This window comes from Scleropages formosus, chromosome 24, assembly GCF_900964775.1.
Source record: "Scleropages formosus chromosome 24, fSclFor1.1, whole genome shotgun sequence".
NCBI lineage: Eukaryota > Metazoa > Chordata > Actinopteri > Osteoglossiformes > Osteoglossidae > Scleropages > Scleropages formosus.
In genome coordinates, this window is record NC_041829.1 from 18,123,706 (window position 1) to 18,139,292 (window position 15,587).

Consider the following 15,587-nt stretch of genomic DNA (forward strand, 5'->3'; position numbering starts at 1 on the left):
AAGGTCATGACCTCACAACCACACAGCTGCGATGACTTCTCAGGCCACCCTCAGAAACTGTGTCATTCCAGTTCAGGAGCTTTATGGTTCTTCCTAACTCACTTTAGAACATGATTTTAACCTTCCATTCCCTAGACTTCAGAATCCATAATGAAATCAAAATTTATTGTTTTGTCTTGGTGCTGTACTTTTCGTTTTTTTTTTTTTTTTTTTTCTTCAAATTTGACAGTCAATGTTCTTAAAAGGTCATTTCAAAAGACTGGCACAAAAAAAATTCTTCTGTTGTGTCCTTTGTGGTTCATTTTTGACCACTGATTTTTTTTTTAAATCCATCTTTACTGTAGACTGCAATTTCCTTTCATTCAAGTCCTAAAAAAAATTTCTGAAAAATCTATGTGCGCAAACCCAGCACGCATTAACTAAGCAGAGTTTAATATATTATTTGTATTTAAAATGATGATTTTAAAATTACTGTTATCTCAGACTCACTTGGTGTCAAAGTCTCTTTGAAAAGTAAAAAAAATCTTAATTAGCCGAGCAGATAATTCAACATATTAATAATTTCTTTGCACACTGATGTGACGAGGGGTAAGAATGAGGTCAAATAAACTTACTGGTCATCGCCTCTTGCTGAGAGCTGCCTTGGCAGCATTTATGAGTTTTGCGGTACACAAGCACTCTGCAGCACTTTTTAATTGTGATTTTTGTCCATTGCTACAGACATAGTCCAACATTTTGATGTTTACTCTGCTCGGAAAGAAAGCATTTGGTGAACAGTTGGGACTCCACAACTACAAGTCCATTCATGTGCAGACACACATCATCTAGCAAATCAGATTTTATGTTCAAAAGAATGTTTCACATTTACATAATTACAATATTTAAACCTACACTGAGGCCCTTGTACATTAAACGGGTATTAATTTGACATATATCGAGTCATAGGTTATGTTTTCCCAATAAGAAAAGTGCACCAGAGGTAACATCACCACCTCAAACAGGAACTGGCTCCAAGCCAGATTTCTTAAAACTTTTCTAATAACAAAGGATTAATATTTACATTAGGGAATGAGGGAATACGGTTACCATGAAGGGGTGTACGTGGTCTGCATCAGTCTTCAGGTAGGTGGTACGGCAATTTGTGCTACAGCAGCTCTTCTGTGGGATCGGAGAAGAAGGACTAGCCTTCGCTCCCCACGCGCATCAGTGAGCCTTGGGCGCCCATGACCCTTCGCCGCTTCACCGGTCGTCCTTCCTTGGAGCGCTTTTGGTAGCTACTAAACGCTGCATACCGGGAAGACCCCACAAGACCTGCCGTTTTGGAGACGCTCCAACCCAGTCATCTAGCATTACAATCTGGCCCTTGTCAAAGTTGCTCAGATCCTTATGTTTGCCCATTTTTCCTTCTTCCAACACATCAAATTCAAGAACTGACTGTTCACCTACTGCCTAATATATCCCACCCATTGACAGGTGCCATTGTAACGAGATAATCAACGTTATTCACTTCACCTGTCACTGGTTTTAATGTTTTGGATGATCAGCGTAGGCAGGTACCAGAACAAAAATAAAAACCGTCGATATTGAATTTAAGGAACCGGTGTGTAAAATAAGCAGCACCTTGAGGTCTCTAATGAACCAGAGTGAGTTTAGAAAGGCGCCGAACATTAGTTGGATTTCCTGTGTTGACTTGACCTTGGGAGTTTGAATAAGTGGTCCTGTTTGACAGAACAAGACCCACAAGTCAGCAGTGTTATTCACACACACTGAAAAGGGATCCATTGAACTGGTCAATTATCGCTATTAGAATTTTTCATGTCTCCTACTTTGCACTGTTTAGCTTCAAGGCTGTTTCAATTTGTATTACCTCAAACAGGGGTGAAGAATTCCAGGTTTTTATAAACAGTCTAGAGATTTATTTGGACCTCAGCCACCGGGTGAGATGATTTACTTTCCAAACCACTGCTTTAACAGACCAGTGAATTAAACGCCAATTTATGCAGTGGTTCTGGAGGTCTGGAGTCCAGTTTTACTTTGCTTGGAGAGGTCAATACAAGGTCTAACCCTGAGAGCACCGACATATCAACGATGGCAGCGAAAACTAATTGATAAATACTCTAATGTTCTGTATGTCCGTATCACCAGGAAGCATGAACTTGTAATGACAATTCATTATACATATATATATTTTATATGGTGTATCGTAATTACACACAAGAGCTGTGTATAACTGACTCAGTCGGTGCGCCATTTACATGTCCTCCCCGTTTGTTCGGGTTTCCTCCCACTGTCCAAGAACCTGCATTTCAGGTGAACTGATGACTTGAAATGTCTGTCAATGTGTGACTGTGGTGAGCGAGTGTGTGTGTGTGTGTGTGTGTGTGTGACTGATTGAGTGATTGCCCTGTGATGGACTGGCATCCTCAGGGAGTTCAGAGCGTACCCTGCCATTCTGCCTATCCTTCTGAGACAGGTTCCAGACCACCAGGACCCTGCACTGAACAAGTTTATATTAATAATGGATGCATTTTAATGCTGCAGTTTATCATCAAGTAACAACCTTTCTGCCTTTTTGGTGGCAAATATGTTAAATCAGCTGGGGTTGAACTGAGTGCATTTGAGTGATATAGGACACATAGTCTCCAAATTGTTGACTTACTTATAATGTATGCCATTTTATTTTCTCGAGAGGACGTGAAGCGAGCGTTTTGTCCCCAGGGAGCACTTGCCAAATGAAGGCAGGCTAACCAGACACGTGTTTACGTCCTGCACCGGGGGAAACTGACAGAAGTCGGCCGGAGGGGATGCCTGGCGCACCAAAGCCCTCATCAGTGCAGACTGACAGCTACAAAGACAGAGCGCTGACAAAGGAAGGGATGTCGCGTGTCAAATCCCCTGCAGCAGGGAACGTCCGTGCGCAGGTGGGACGGCGACAAAGGCGGAGGGATCGGGCGCAAAGCGTATTTCGCCAGACAGAACGCGTCGGCTGCCGGTGAACTTTTCCAGTCACAGTGGCAGCTTCAAGCAGAACACTTAACCTCAACTCCGTAGAGCAAATGGGTGAAACTCGAAGGTATCTAAGCGGCTTTAGAAAAACGCACCTGCTAAGCAGATTCCACTTATGACTGTGGGAATTACATCTGGAAAAGTCATGCAATTTTAAGTAACCTCAGCAGTATATTCAAGCGCCAGCTGTATTCCATCATAGTAAGAGCAAGTTATTCTTGCTCTAAACCATCTCCGCATCCATAAATGAACGTTATCTTGCGTTCGCTACGTAACCCTCAATTATTGTGCCGCATACAACGTTCCTGATGTTCCACCACATCACAAAGCATTTACAAAAGGTTACGTGATGCTCTGTGGCTGTTTATGTGAATTATGTAACAGGAGACCGAAGCGCAGCGTATAGTCGGTTTATGCCATTTATGTTCTGGAAGTATCTCTGTGAACAGGCTTGGTTATTTTGCTCATTATCGGGTTCTGTATTATTAACGACTAGACCAGTTAACCAGAGGAAGCCCCCCATCAAATACGATGATCAGACACACGGTGATCGGGCGCTTCCTCTGCAGGTCTGCGGCCCTGATTCCGACCCGACTTACGATCCATTTTGCTGATACGCTTCCGTTTTATTTCCATCCGATCGGAAGAAAACGACTCGCAACACGTCATAATGTGTCCGATCCATCCAGAACATGGGACACACTCTCCTTGCACTGCGTTTGGGGAGTAAAACACAGATGATTTTCACATCGCGACATTAAACTGCACTGTACGTTTCCAGTCTTTGTGGGCTATAATTATTTAATACCGGTTACCTCATATTTGCTATCAGGATGTGCTGCAAAAAGAAAATAGCAAGTTCACATCATATCATTTCCAATCCTTCCTCGGAAAAACTTACATAACTGGCGTGACTAAAGTCAGCAGGGTGTTTCCACGTTTTAACCACATAACACCTTTTTGGCATAAAGCAGTAACAGCTGTCAATACATAATATAAAGTGTAATTATATGAGACAGCTCAGTATTTTATGTATAATTTGACTAATTGGTAATTATTTACTCGTGACTGAAAATCTAAAAAGAGCGGTTATATATTTTTTTTCATGAGGTTCATCTATAATTTAATATAGACAAAAGAGCAAAATGGGGGGAATGAAAAGAGGCGTTCTTTACGCAGTGAGCCGATTTTTGCATAAGTTATCTGAGAAATACTGAAAAGGGGCAAAGAGTTCTGCAATTAGCACCAAAGTGAAAAGCTATTTTTTAAATAAATATGTCACTGAATGGTCTGAACAACAATCTTCTGGTGTGATTCTTGGGATAATTCCATGTAAATGAGACAAAAAGGGAAATGACAGACAAACAGAAGTGTCCTTTTCACGCTTTTTGGGAATATCGGCTTTCGCTGATAGGAGGAGGAGGAGATGTGATTTATCGTCATTCCTGGCTGCTCCTTAAGAACATCTTGGTCTGTACCTGGAGCTCACAATGCGGCACAGAGCTCATGGAAGCGAGGCCGACCCGCTAACGAAACACACCTTTCGCTCACGGATGGTGAGCTCATTCAATGAGAAGTCGTCTTCGAGGGTCACGTAAATCAGACTTGCAGGAGTACAACAATGAGGGATTCTTGGTAATCGGAGATTGAAAAACAGGAAATAGGTTCATCTCAGTCGTTTCTATCAGACCGCCCTCATAGTCCTCCTCCTCTGGGTTACTAAGAAAGCCGGAGAAACCGTCCGATTAGGTTCAAACCTAATCTAGTTCAATACGTCTACAGCATTTTGACGCATTTATACCCTCATCACGGAGAGCGGTGGCACAGCGGGTTTGGCCGAGTCCTGCTCTCTGGTGGGTCTGGGGTTCGAGTCCTGCTTGGGGTGCCTTGTGATGGACTGGCGCCCCGTCCTGGTGTCTCCCCTCCCCCTCCGGCCTTCCGCCCCGTGTTGCCGGGTTAGGCTCCGGCTCGCCGTGACCCAACTTGGGACAACCAGTTTCAGACTGTGTGTGTGTGCGTGTGTACATACAAACAGTAACTATCCATGCATCACCTAGAGCTCTCCACCTGGAGTTGAGTTTGGAACTGCGCAAACAGCCACGTCTGTTTCCAGCCGTCCCCTGACAGCAACATACGTGGCAAATTCTTCTCCACCGGTTATATGCTATACATAGAAACTTTGACCCCTGGCTACATTTGTCTTCTAAGAGGAAACTCTACACTTTTCCAAAAATTAATCTGCTCTTTCAAGGTGAGATGTTAGTGATCACAAGAAAAGGGACACAGAAACTTTCAGTCTGGTGAACCTCCGCCGTCGAACCAATTTAGCTCCTTGGAAACTGTCCAGAAGGCAAAAATGGAGAACAAGTTGTAGGACGAGAACTTTGACCAGAGTGCCATATAATAGAGCGCTTGTCCTCATGCTGTGCCAACACAGGTCACGGTGAACAGCCTTCTTTTGCATGGATAGTTTTCCATATTCCACTTTGAATATTTACATCTCCTGGTAAGACCACATCGCATGAACAAGTTCTGAAAATATCCTCATCTCAAAATGCACTGTTCATACTCACAGTGCCTTTGAACATGCGATTCAGCGTCACGACGTTTTCTTGTTAGTGTGTAAATCTACCGTCTCATTAAGACCTTTAAATCTCTAAAACGTTTGGCTCTTTTATGCAACGCATTATGTCCTCCGCCACATCAACGTGTGTGATTTTGTTGGCCGTGGAGATCCAACCCTTCCAGCCACAAACACCACAATGGTTAACTCCTAAGACATGTTCCTCACTGATCCTCCTCCAACATACTCATTTGCAGAAAGAAACAAATGAACATCGTCTCGCCATTCCTGCAAAGCGGCCGCTTTGGAAGAACACGTAACAGGGCCTTAATGAAGCAATGCCCCTTCCTGGGTCCGTGCCGCATGCAGGGCAGCACCGGTACATGACGGGTGAAACTCGTTCTCTCTTTCTCCGTCTCGCTCTCTCTCTCTCCTGAGGTTCGCTATAATGAGGCTGGACATGTATCTATGGCAACGGGCTACATAGAAAGTGGTGCTGTCTGAACAAGTGGACTGTCAGCCTAGCGGAGCACCTCCTCACAGTCTGCCGCTCCTCAAACCTTAAATTCGTGACTTTAAAAGCCCGAAAAGCTCCGGGGGGGGCACCGGTGAAGCGAAGGTGCTTCGGAGGAAGAGACCCTCGACCCATTCCACGCAGCTCCGCACAGTTCCAGTGCTGGGGGACTGGCTGCTTGTAGAGGCATCCCTGCGAACAGAACACTGCCAGGATGGAGTGTGTCCCTGGGGCTTGGCAGAACCATTACTTATTATTATTTTGTTGCTTAGGCAACACTTTAATCCAAAGCAATTACAATTTTACCCATTTATTAAAATAATCTACCAAAAAAATTCAAGTTCTGAACCTTATACAAGGGAGCTGCAGCAGGACCCCCACCCGGTATTGCATTACATCATATCTTCCCTAAGTCCCTCCCCTCTGAAGCCATTCCCTAACAGCCATCACGCTTCTCATTCAATTATTTACAAATATCACTGCCTTAGAAATGTCTTACGAGATATTTGTTATATCAGAGATGTTTGTCGGTCGGCACGGTGGCACAGCGAGTAACGCTGCTGTCTCGCAGTGCCTGGGTAGTGCAAGATGTAGGTTTGATCCCTGCTTAGTCTGTGTGGAGCTTGCACGTTCTACCCGTGTCTGCACGAGTTTCCACTGGATGCTCTGGTTTCATTCCACACTCGAAAGACATGCTCTTCAGGTTCACCCGTAGTGTGTGTGTGTGTGTGTGTGTGTGTGTTCCACTGACGTATGGATGAGTGACCCAGTGTAAGTAGCGTATCTAGCAGTGTAAGTCACCACGGTGAATTAGGTATGTGGGCTGATAACACGACAGAGTTCATTGGAAGTCGCTCTGGACAAAAGCATCTGATAAACAAATACATGTAAATGTATCTGCTCAATGGCTGCTTTCATGAACATATATTTTAATTGTCGATCTCAGAAAAGTCGATCCAATATTTCCCAGAAGGTTTTTTCGTACAGTGCGAATTGGCAGGGTGCGTTAAGTCGTAGCAGTGGGAAGAAAACAGTGCCTGGTTTCGTCTGTAGCACTCCTACTAAAGAAGTCTTTAACATAATAACAGACCAAGAAACAGTTTACAGAGAACTGAACAGATTAAGCACAACTTGCCAAGATGTGTTCATAAACTGTACGTGTTTGTAGCTTTGTGTCGAACTAAAATACAGAGGCTGACAGCTGCGAGACGCTTTTTACGTCATACGCCTACGTACTTCTCCAAGTCCGTGTTTTCCGTGTGTTTCTGCATTTCTGGGCAATTTTTTTTTTTTATTAATAAGTTTAATGTTCAGTCATCTCTGAAGTTCCTGCATAACCTCACTGATGTATGTTTACACTGTTAAATATTCATACCCTTCCAGAAGCCCAACGAAAACTGAAAAGAACTTACTTCTGTTACTAGAGTTTACTGTTGCTGCCTTTGGATCCGAAGGTCATCAGTTCAAATCTCGACTACTGCTGTAGTACCCTTGAGCAAGCTACTTACCCTAAATTGGTCCAGTAAAATTACGCAGTTGTAAAAACGGGTAAATAATTGTAAGTTGCTTAACACTGCAAGTCGCTGTGGAGGGAAATATCAGGTAATGTACATGGAAATGTACACTTTTCACTTTGGAGCTAAACTGATACACATACAGAACTCTTTCCTGAGCAAGTACATTCAGAATGTGCTTTTTTTTTTTTATTTTGTGTTTTCACTGACAGGCATCTGCTGCCACAAACATTACTAAAAAGGCAGGTACTGGAGCACCTTCATAAACTCCTGTGGTGATCAGGTGATTCCAACTAGCACCTATTTATGAGCAAAATCTATTTTCCAAAACATCTGAAAATGCACTTATTCTGACAGCAACAAGGAACACACAAACACAGAAACCGCTTGTCCCAAGTCGGGTCACGGCAAGCCAGAGCCTAGCCTGGCAACACAGGGGTCAAGGCTGGAGGAGGAGGGGACGCACCAGGGACGGGATACCAGTCAATCACATGGCACCCCAGGCGGGACTCGAACCCCAGCCCCATCACGGAGCAGGACCCGGCCAAGCCCGCTGTGCCACCGCACCCTCGCAACAAGGAACACCCGGTAGGAATTTGAACATGCAGCATTCTGGTCACAGCCCTAGTTCTTCTGGCTCCTAACTCTACCCTGATGCTGCTATAAATATAATTAATTAGACTACTTAATATATGTACTTATCAAACAAGTAATTTCATTAGGTTTGCAGTTTCAATCCAGTTCTCTCATGTAAGGAGTCAAAATTTAAAGAGAAACCTTCACATCAAAATGTTAGAAATTTTTCATTTATATTCCAGATATATTCAATCTCTCGTTGAGATAACGATCTCATTATAAGGGTAAATTTATTTTCCTAAGCATATCCTTTACAGGTGGACCCAAGGGATGTGAGAAGAGGGTTTTGTGTCTCTGTGTGTTGACTTGGAAAAAATGTTGGGGGGGAAAAAAAAAAAAAAAAAAAAAACACCTCTTCTACCCTTCTCTTTGAAACGTTAAAACAATTGAAGTGGAGGCGGCAAATAAAACTGCCTAATCAGATTTCAGAAAGCCACAGCTGCTCCTAGAATTTGCATTTGCTTTAGTCCCAGACCCAGGCAGCAAAGAGGGAAAATACAGCTGGTTTGCAGGAAACCACATCAGCACGGTCCTGTAATGATGGCATTCATTTCAATTTGGCTTTTGCATCTCATTTATTCTACCTGTCTCTAAATGAAACTGCTTTACCTTTCGGTTTGAGCACAAAAGCAAAAATGCGGAAGTATTTCCATATTCTACTCAACCTGCCGTACATCCTATCACCACGAGCGTCGGAGCCACAGGTGTTCGAGCACTTAATTGATTTACAAAAAGCAATTATGTGGACAGTAAGTCATCACCTATTTTTTGGCTGTAAATCAGGATTTTCAGTGTGAAACCAGTGAGGTCTGGAGTTTGACCCCCTTTGGGCTAAACGCTGCACCTCACATCAACGCATGGTTGGAAAAAGAGCACCTCTGCAGGAATTCTCTGAGCCGTTGAGCATTTCAGCTTTAAAAGCACGCATCATACGGCGGAACAAGAACATTGAGTGCCCAGCAAACCGCTGAGAAGACCAAACTTGGTGCTCTCCGAATGCCCAGCTGGGCTCAACAATTAAACGGTAAAATAAAGCCAAACTGTGTGATAAGCAGCTCAGAGGGGGTTAATGAAATCACCATAAAGTGCTCAATGAACGCAGCGATTCTCCGCCTGGTTTGCGGAGGACACGTGTCGGGTGGCCTGCAGCAGGGAAGAGCTGTAGGGTTGGACGGCGTCGTGACACTCACTCTTGACGGTGGCCGTTCTGGTGCAGTTGTAGAGAATGGCCAGTTCTCCAAACACCTTCCCTGGGCCCATCGTACACAGCTTCATGCCCTCCTTCGTCACCTCCACCTTTCCATCTACACAAAAGGTGGAAAAAAATATATTAGACACGTAATTGCACGGAAACATGGGATACTGTTACGAACATGAATTGTGAAGGATGAGAAATTTCTAAGTCTGTCACTTCTTGACACAATTTAGTGTGATGATGTTTAGGAGGGATACTACCATAGAATATACAAACTCAGAACATCTGGAGTCTCAAGAAATCACATGTACAACATATCAAAATCTACTTTGCCCTGTGGTTGGAACACTAAAGAATATTCTTGTACGCTCTTTATTATGAAGCCCAACTCATTTACAGTTCTGTTACACAGTGTATTTGCATGTCATAAAGTTGTTGGGTTAGCCTGTAGCGTAGTGCTTAGAGCTGCTACCTTTGGACCCAGAGGTTCGAATCCCACCTCCAGCTGTAGTACCCTTGAGCAAGGTATTTACCCTAAATACAGTAGCTCCCCTAAAATTACTATGGTAAGTAACTCTGTGTAGTTTAACAATGTAAGTTGCTTTGCAGGAAAGAGTGAGACGAATGAATAGATGCAATTTAGCCACTCATGTGCACAGGTGGAAAGGGAGGGTTACTCTTCATGGTAAACCCTATTATTTCTTCAAGTGGTTAATAAAAAGCTGTTAAACCCACTTCGGTCACAGGGAGTGCTGCCTGATAAATCCAAAGCATATCGCTCTTAATGGCAAATGACGCATATAAAAAGGTTGTACTTTGACGAAGCCTGGCGACTTTTCCCTCCATTCAAGAAAACATAATATGCTTGAAGATAAAATTCACATCATTATTACAGCTTAAAATATTTCCCTAAAATTTGAGTAACAAGGCTCTACTTTAGAACTTTAAAAGAAGCACAAAGTAGCTGGGAAATAACTCATCTTTAAGTCTCCAAATCGAAATGAAGAAGCAGTCCGTTAATCGTATTAATTTTAAACAAAATCACCTGGTTGCGATCCAGCTCCAACTCCTTGTGCTCCACAGAAATGCACCCCGATTTTCAATGTAATATTATGACCAATGTATTATTATTTTATTTCTTTTTGGCTTTTCTTGGTGACTTTGCAGGATTTCCCTTGCATATTTTCACAACTATTGACAATTCCGCTCGCATATGTTCATCATAAAGAAATGAAGTTCATGCCACTTCTGCCCAGATCTTTCATTCCGCAAAGCACACAGACACCATGCTGTAAGAGGCACTGTATAGTGTTAATAAATGTTTGATGTGACATGACCATTTGATCAAGGCTTTATTTATGCCAGTGATCACTTTTTCCATGACAACTGAGAGATGAATACACTAGATTTAGGTGAAAAAAGGCAGACTGGGGGAAAAGAAAACCTTTCTGTTCACGCTGGCGTGTGAAAAACCTTTTCAGTTAGTCACCATCTGTGTATCTTTATCCTAGACTGTCTGGTAAAAGCAATTATATCCATTGTAAAAGTCAGAAGACTGCATAACTGCAAAAAATGTGCAGGATTTTTTTTTTTTTTTTTTTTTTTTAAATGTATGAAGGAGGGTATGTGTTTTCATAAGAAATTGTACAACGCTGCTTTAAAGTGTGTCAAGCCCTCGTGTCCATTTATTTTACCACAAAATGATTATTTAATGAGAATCAGTGTGTCTCATGTGACATAATAGGTGTGTAATGACTGGTTCCATATGTTGCTTTAGAGGAAATCGTGTGTGTAGTAGAAACACGCAAGTAGTGCAGGTGTAGAAATAAGTGAAGCCCAAGTTGAACTGGTTACACCGAATAGGTAAGCAGAGTCAGGGGTGGAAATCATGGTCATTTACTCATTTTATAAGTTTATTTTCACATTTTATGCAAAAATGATGACCATCCATATAGGGCCACATACTTTCAAGAAGCACTGGAGCTGTTTTTCCACTGTCGTTTGAGAAATATGCCTGTGCGTGGCCAAGGAGCAGCAGGACAGTGTTCTCACCCTCATTAGAAGAAAGCCTCCTTGTCAGAACCTCATGAAGCAAAAACTGACCATTTTACTCCATATGCAGCTCTCCTAGCCTCTAGTCTCGACCAGGCTGTTCATTTCACCGCGTTTACCAGGCAGCGGTGATATTCAGAGGCACATCCCAGCCAGTCCCAAGCTCATCCAGTTATGCTCTTGACACATTCAGACTCATGTCCCACATACTCGCAGGTACAGCGACGCGAGAGGAAGCTGGTGAAGCACACGGGGGACAAAGGCTACGGCTGAGAATTTACTTTGTCGGAGAACCCGACGGAAAGAAGAGGCTTGAAAGAGTCGAAGGACACGAGTTTGTTGCCTGAGCTGCCACTCTGAAAGAGTCGGTACATTCAGAAGAACAATAATAAGACCCCATTAGCGGCTGGTTACACCGACAAGGGCTGTTCGAAAGTGTCTTCAGAAAAAACGGCCACTCCAGCAGGACACTCCTTTCCTGCTCACCGAAAAAAGCCACAGCTTCTGCTACTGAAAATTTAAGTAATTCGGGCTACAAGGTGTTTGCGCTCTCGTCCGACTTTTGCACCGGAGCGGGATTTTAAAGAAGAGAAATTAAACGGCAGATGGTTTAGTCATTTTTCAGACGCTTTTCTCCAAAGCGATGTACATCTCAGAGAAAATACTGTGGGGCGCAGCTCTGTGGGTTTGGATGGGGCAAAGAAAGATGGGGAGGCAGCATTCATCGCGAACGATTTAGTTGAAAACCAGCACCAAGGAAATAATGCTCTCTGCCTGAGGACCCCGTTCCCTCTAGGACCTGGACCTACAGCCAGCATTCCCACCCTGCTTAGCACCCCTATGCTCTCTTTAAACTCCCTCCTGGACACGGTCACCCCATCATTTTCCCCCTAAGTGCCCCCAGTGGTTACACCCGCCATTTACAAGTTACCCACAATGCAACTATTTATACAAAACATCTCTCCACCTAAATACCAGTAACGCAGGTCATTACAATACAATGTGTTCATTACATTAGGAGAAAGTGACATAATGCAGATGTCATTCTTGAGTAAATTTAGTTGGTTTCTTTCCACTTTATGCACCAATTGAACATCGCTCAGGTAGGTGCACAAAACTCAGAAGAGACTAATACTGATCACATTCCTACAATTTTTTTTTTTAAAGAGATTTATCTGACACTTTTCTCTAAAAAGACTTACAGTGTAAAGGTTACAATTAATTACCCATTTATACAGTTGGGTAATTTCACTGGGGCAATTTAGGGCAAGTACTTTGCTCAAGGGTACTACAACCAGAGATGGGGATTAAACCCATGACCTTTGGGTCTAAAGGCAGCAGCTCTAACCACTACACTACCAGCTGCCCCAGCCACACTTCGGTTCAGCGGTGAAGCTTCGCACACGGCGTTAAGTTTTAACGCAAATGTTTGCTTTGCGCTCTCAGCTCAGTGATGAAATTGCCATTATTTGTTCTTCCGCCTATTATACACTTCCCCGAACATTTGTTAACGTCTCGGGGTAATTGCTGCAAACACGGTGAGAGCGAAGGAAGCCCACCTGACAGGGTCCATCTCCCCAGCAGGGAGGGTTACCTGGAATGCATTCAGATGGGTCTATTTTTCTTATGGATTCCGCAGGCCTGCTTTTTGCAGGCTGTCAGGATTTGGCCTGTCTCGATGTGACAGGAAGTTCCTAATCAGGCGGGAGGAGAAAGCGCAGACGCGGAACGGGGAACGTAAGCACACGGCACCAGGCCCGGTTCCGCTAGCATACGGAGAATCGCTCGGGAGGGGAATGATTCAGTGCTTAACTGTTTAAAGAAGCCAGGACACCGTTGGCAGAAAGACACCTAATATGTTAACGCTGACCAAACACTGTCTGCGTTGGTCCCGTTTCATCGGCCTATTTGTACCACTATCACGCACAATGGAAAAGGCACAGACCTCTTTCGCCATAGTTTACATTTATTCATTTAGCTCACACTTTTCTCCAAAGCAGCTTACAGTCACAAGCATTTACCCATTTATACAGCTGGGTAACTTTACTGGTGCAATTTAGGGTAAGTACCTTGCTCAAGCGTACTACAGCTAGAGGTGGGATTGGAACCTGCAGCCTTTGGGTTCAAAGGTTGTAGCTCTAACCACTACACTACCAGGTGTCCCCAGAAATTATGAGAAACACATATGTTTCATATACACACAGACAGGCTGAAACCACTTGTCCCAAGCAGAGTTGCAATGAACCAGAGCCTAACCCAGGAAGGCAGGGCACAAGGCTGGCTGGCTGGCTGGCTGGCACGGACAGACGGACGCACGCCCGCGATGCCAGTCCATCGCAAGGCACCCCAAGCGGGACTCAAACCCCAGACCCACCCGAAAGCAGGACCTGTCCAAACCCACTGCGCCACCGCACCCCATGTTTTGTATATAGTTCAAACAACAAGCCCAAGAGACCTTAAATCTAAGTCTGAAATAAATAACCCTAAATGAATAAGATTAATTTTACAACGAAATCAATGAGCAGAACTTCTAAATGAGATCCGCAAGTCAACGATATTTGTAAATCAATACTCGTGAATTACTGGGCAGCATCGTAATACTGCCTTTTCAACACATTCAGGTTTCATTGGGGAAAAGTATAAATATGAAGACATTTATGCAAATTCGTTGAAGCACAGAAAACCTCCCAGGCAACAAGAGATATCAGATTTCTACGGTAGTTAAAACTGACCCCAAAGGACTCGCTGGATTCCGAATTAAACACCCAAAACATATAATGCCAATGCAAGTGATTTACATAGTTCAGTTCCACTTATGAAATAATTCTATCATAATTCTACCCCATTACAATACTGTATCTGGAATCACAGCTTTTTCAAGGTAACATTATTAATTATAAATTACCATTTTCAAAATGCCAGCTTTTAAATCCTTTTCCCATTTAAAACCATCATCACACTCATTAATGAGGTGATACTTAATGTAATTTTGCCATTTGTTTGGAATGTGTCTGTATTTTATTGTTATTCTGATGGTACCATTACTACACCAAAAAGCTGCATCTGAACTTTGACTTTTCATTCAACTTTTGTCCTTTATTAATTATAAAAATGATGACAAAAGCTATAATGTGTTGATTACAGCAAGTACTCTTCATTTTCTACAGAACTTCCAACCAGCTTATAGTTTGCTTTCTATAAATATTGATCAGACACTTTTCTCCAAAGCAACTTCCAATGAATTCTGTGTAGTGTTATCAGCCCACATACCTTATTCACTGCGGTGACTTACACAGCTAGATACACTACTGACACTGGGTCACTCATCAATACATCAGTGGAACACACACACACACTGCCTCTCACTCACACACTACGGGGGAACCTGAACAGCATGTCTTTGGACTGTGGGAGGAAACCAGAGCACCCAGAGGAAACCCACACAGATACAGGGAGAACATGCAAACTCCATACAGACCGAGCGGGGATCGAACCCATGTCCTCTCGCACCACCCAGGCGCTGAGAGACAGCAGCGCTACTCGCTGTCCCGGCCAAATATAGTCTATGGAACCGTCCCTCAGGTCTTAATGAGGAAATGTTTCAGCGACTGTTTAATGAACAAATGTGTCTTATTTATGCAGGTAAACCAGCTATTAAACAGCCATGTTCAGGGAAGGATGCCCATCCCCCCAAGGTGAGCAGTTATTTGGGGAGTGGGGGCAGGTGGTAACTATATTTCCCCATTGTCGCGGGTTGTGTGCTAGAGAGGGCTGGGCTGTTATTTGTCAGTGAAATGTATGCCGAAGACCCCCGCTTCCCTTGCATAGCGCCCCGCTCCCCTGACAGCGCCCCCCCACCCCGCTCCAGGTGTCTCCTTGTGTGTCCATCAGTCAACACGGACACAGAGGAGCGCTGGGCCGTATCCGCACGCCATTTCCATTCCGCCTCCCTGCCTCCGTCCCCGTTCACGAAGCCCAAATTTTCAAGTTTTCCGCACACACTTTGTCATTCGCACTCATAAACCCCTACAGCTGTTCCATCACGTACACTATTAAAATAAGAGCCCAGGACCTGTACTCCGAATAGCTGGACGGGAACAGGAGAGA

The 15,587-nt window shown here is 43.7% G+C and overlaps 1 protein-coding gene across 2 annotated transcripts in view; it reads right to left on the reverse strand.

Annotated features, from left to right (window-relative positions):
• prkg1 (protein kinase cGMP-dependent 1) overlaps positions 1-15,587 on the reverse strand; it is a 108,330-nt gene that overhangs the window by 64,758 nt on the left and 27,985 nt on the right. For both annotated transcript variants that reach the window (XM_018761197.2, XM_018761196.2), the window contains exon 3: positions 9,424-9,537. In XM_018761197.2, the coding sequence (XP_018616713.1) occupies positions 9,424-9,537 (114 nt within the window). The remainder of the gene's footprint in view (positions 1-9,423; positions 9,538-15,587) is intronic.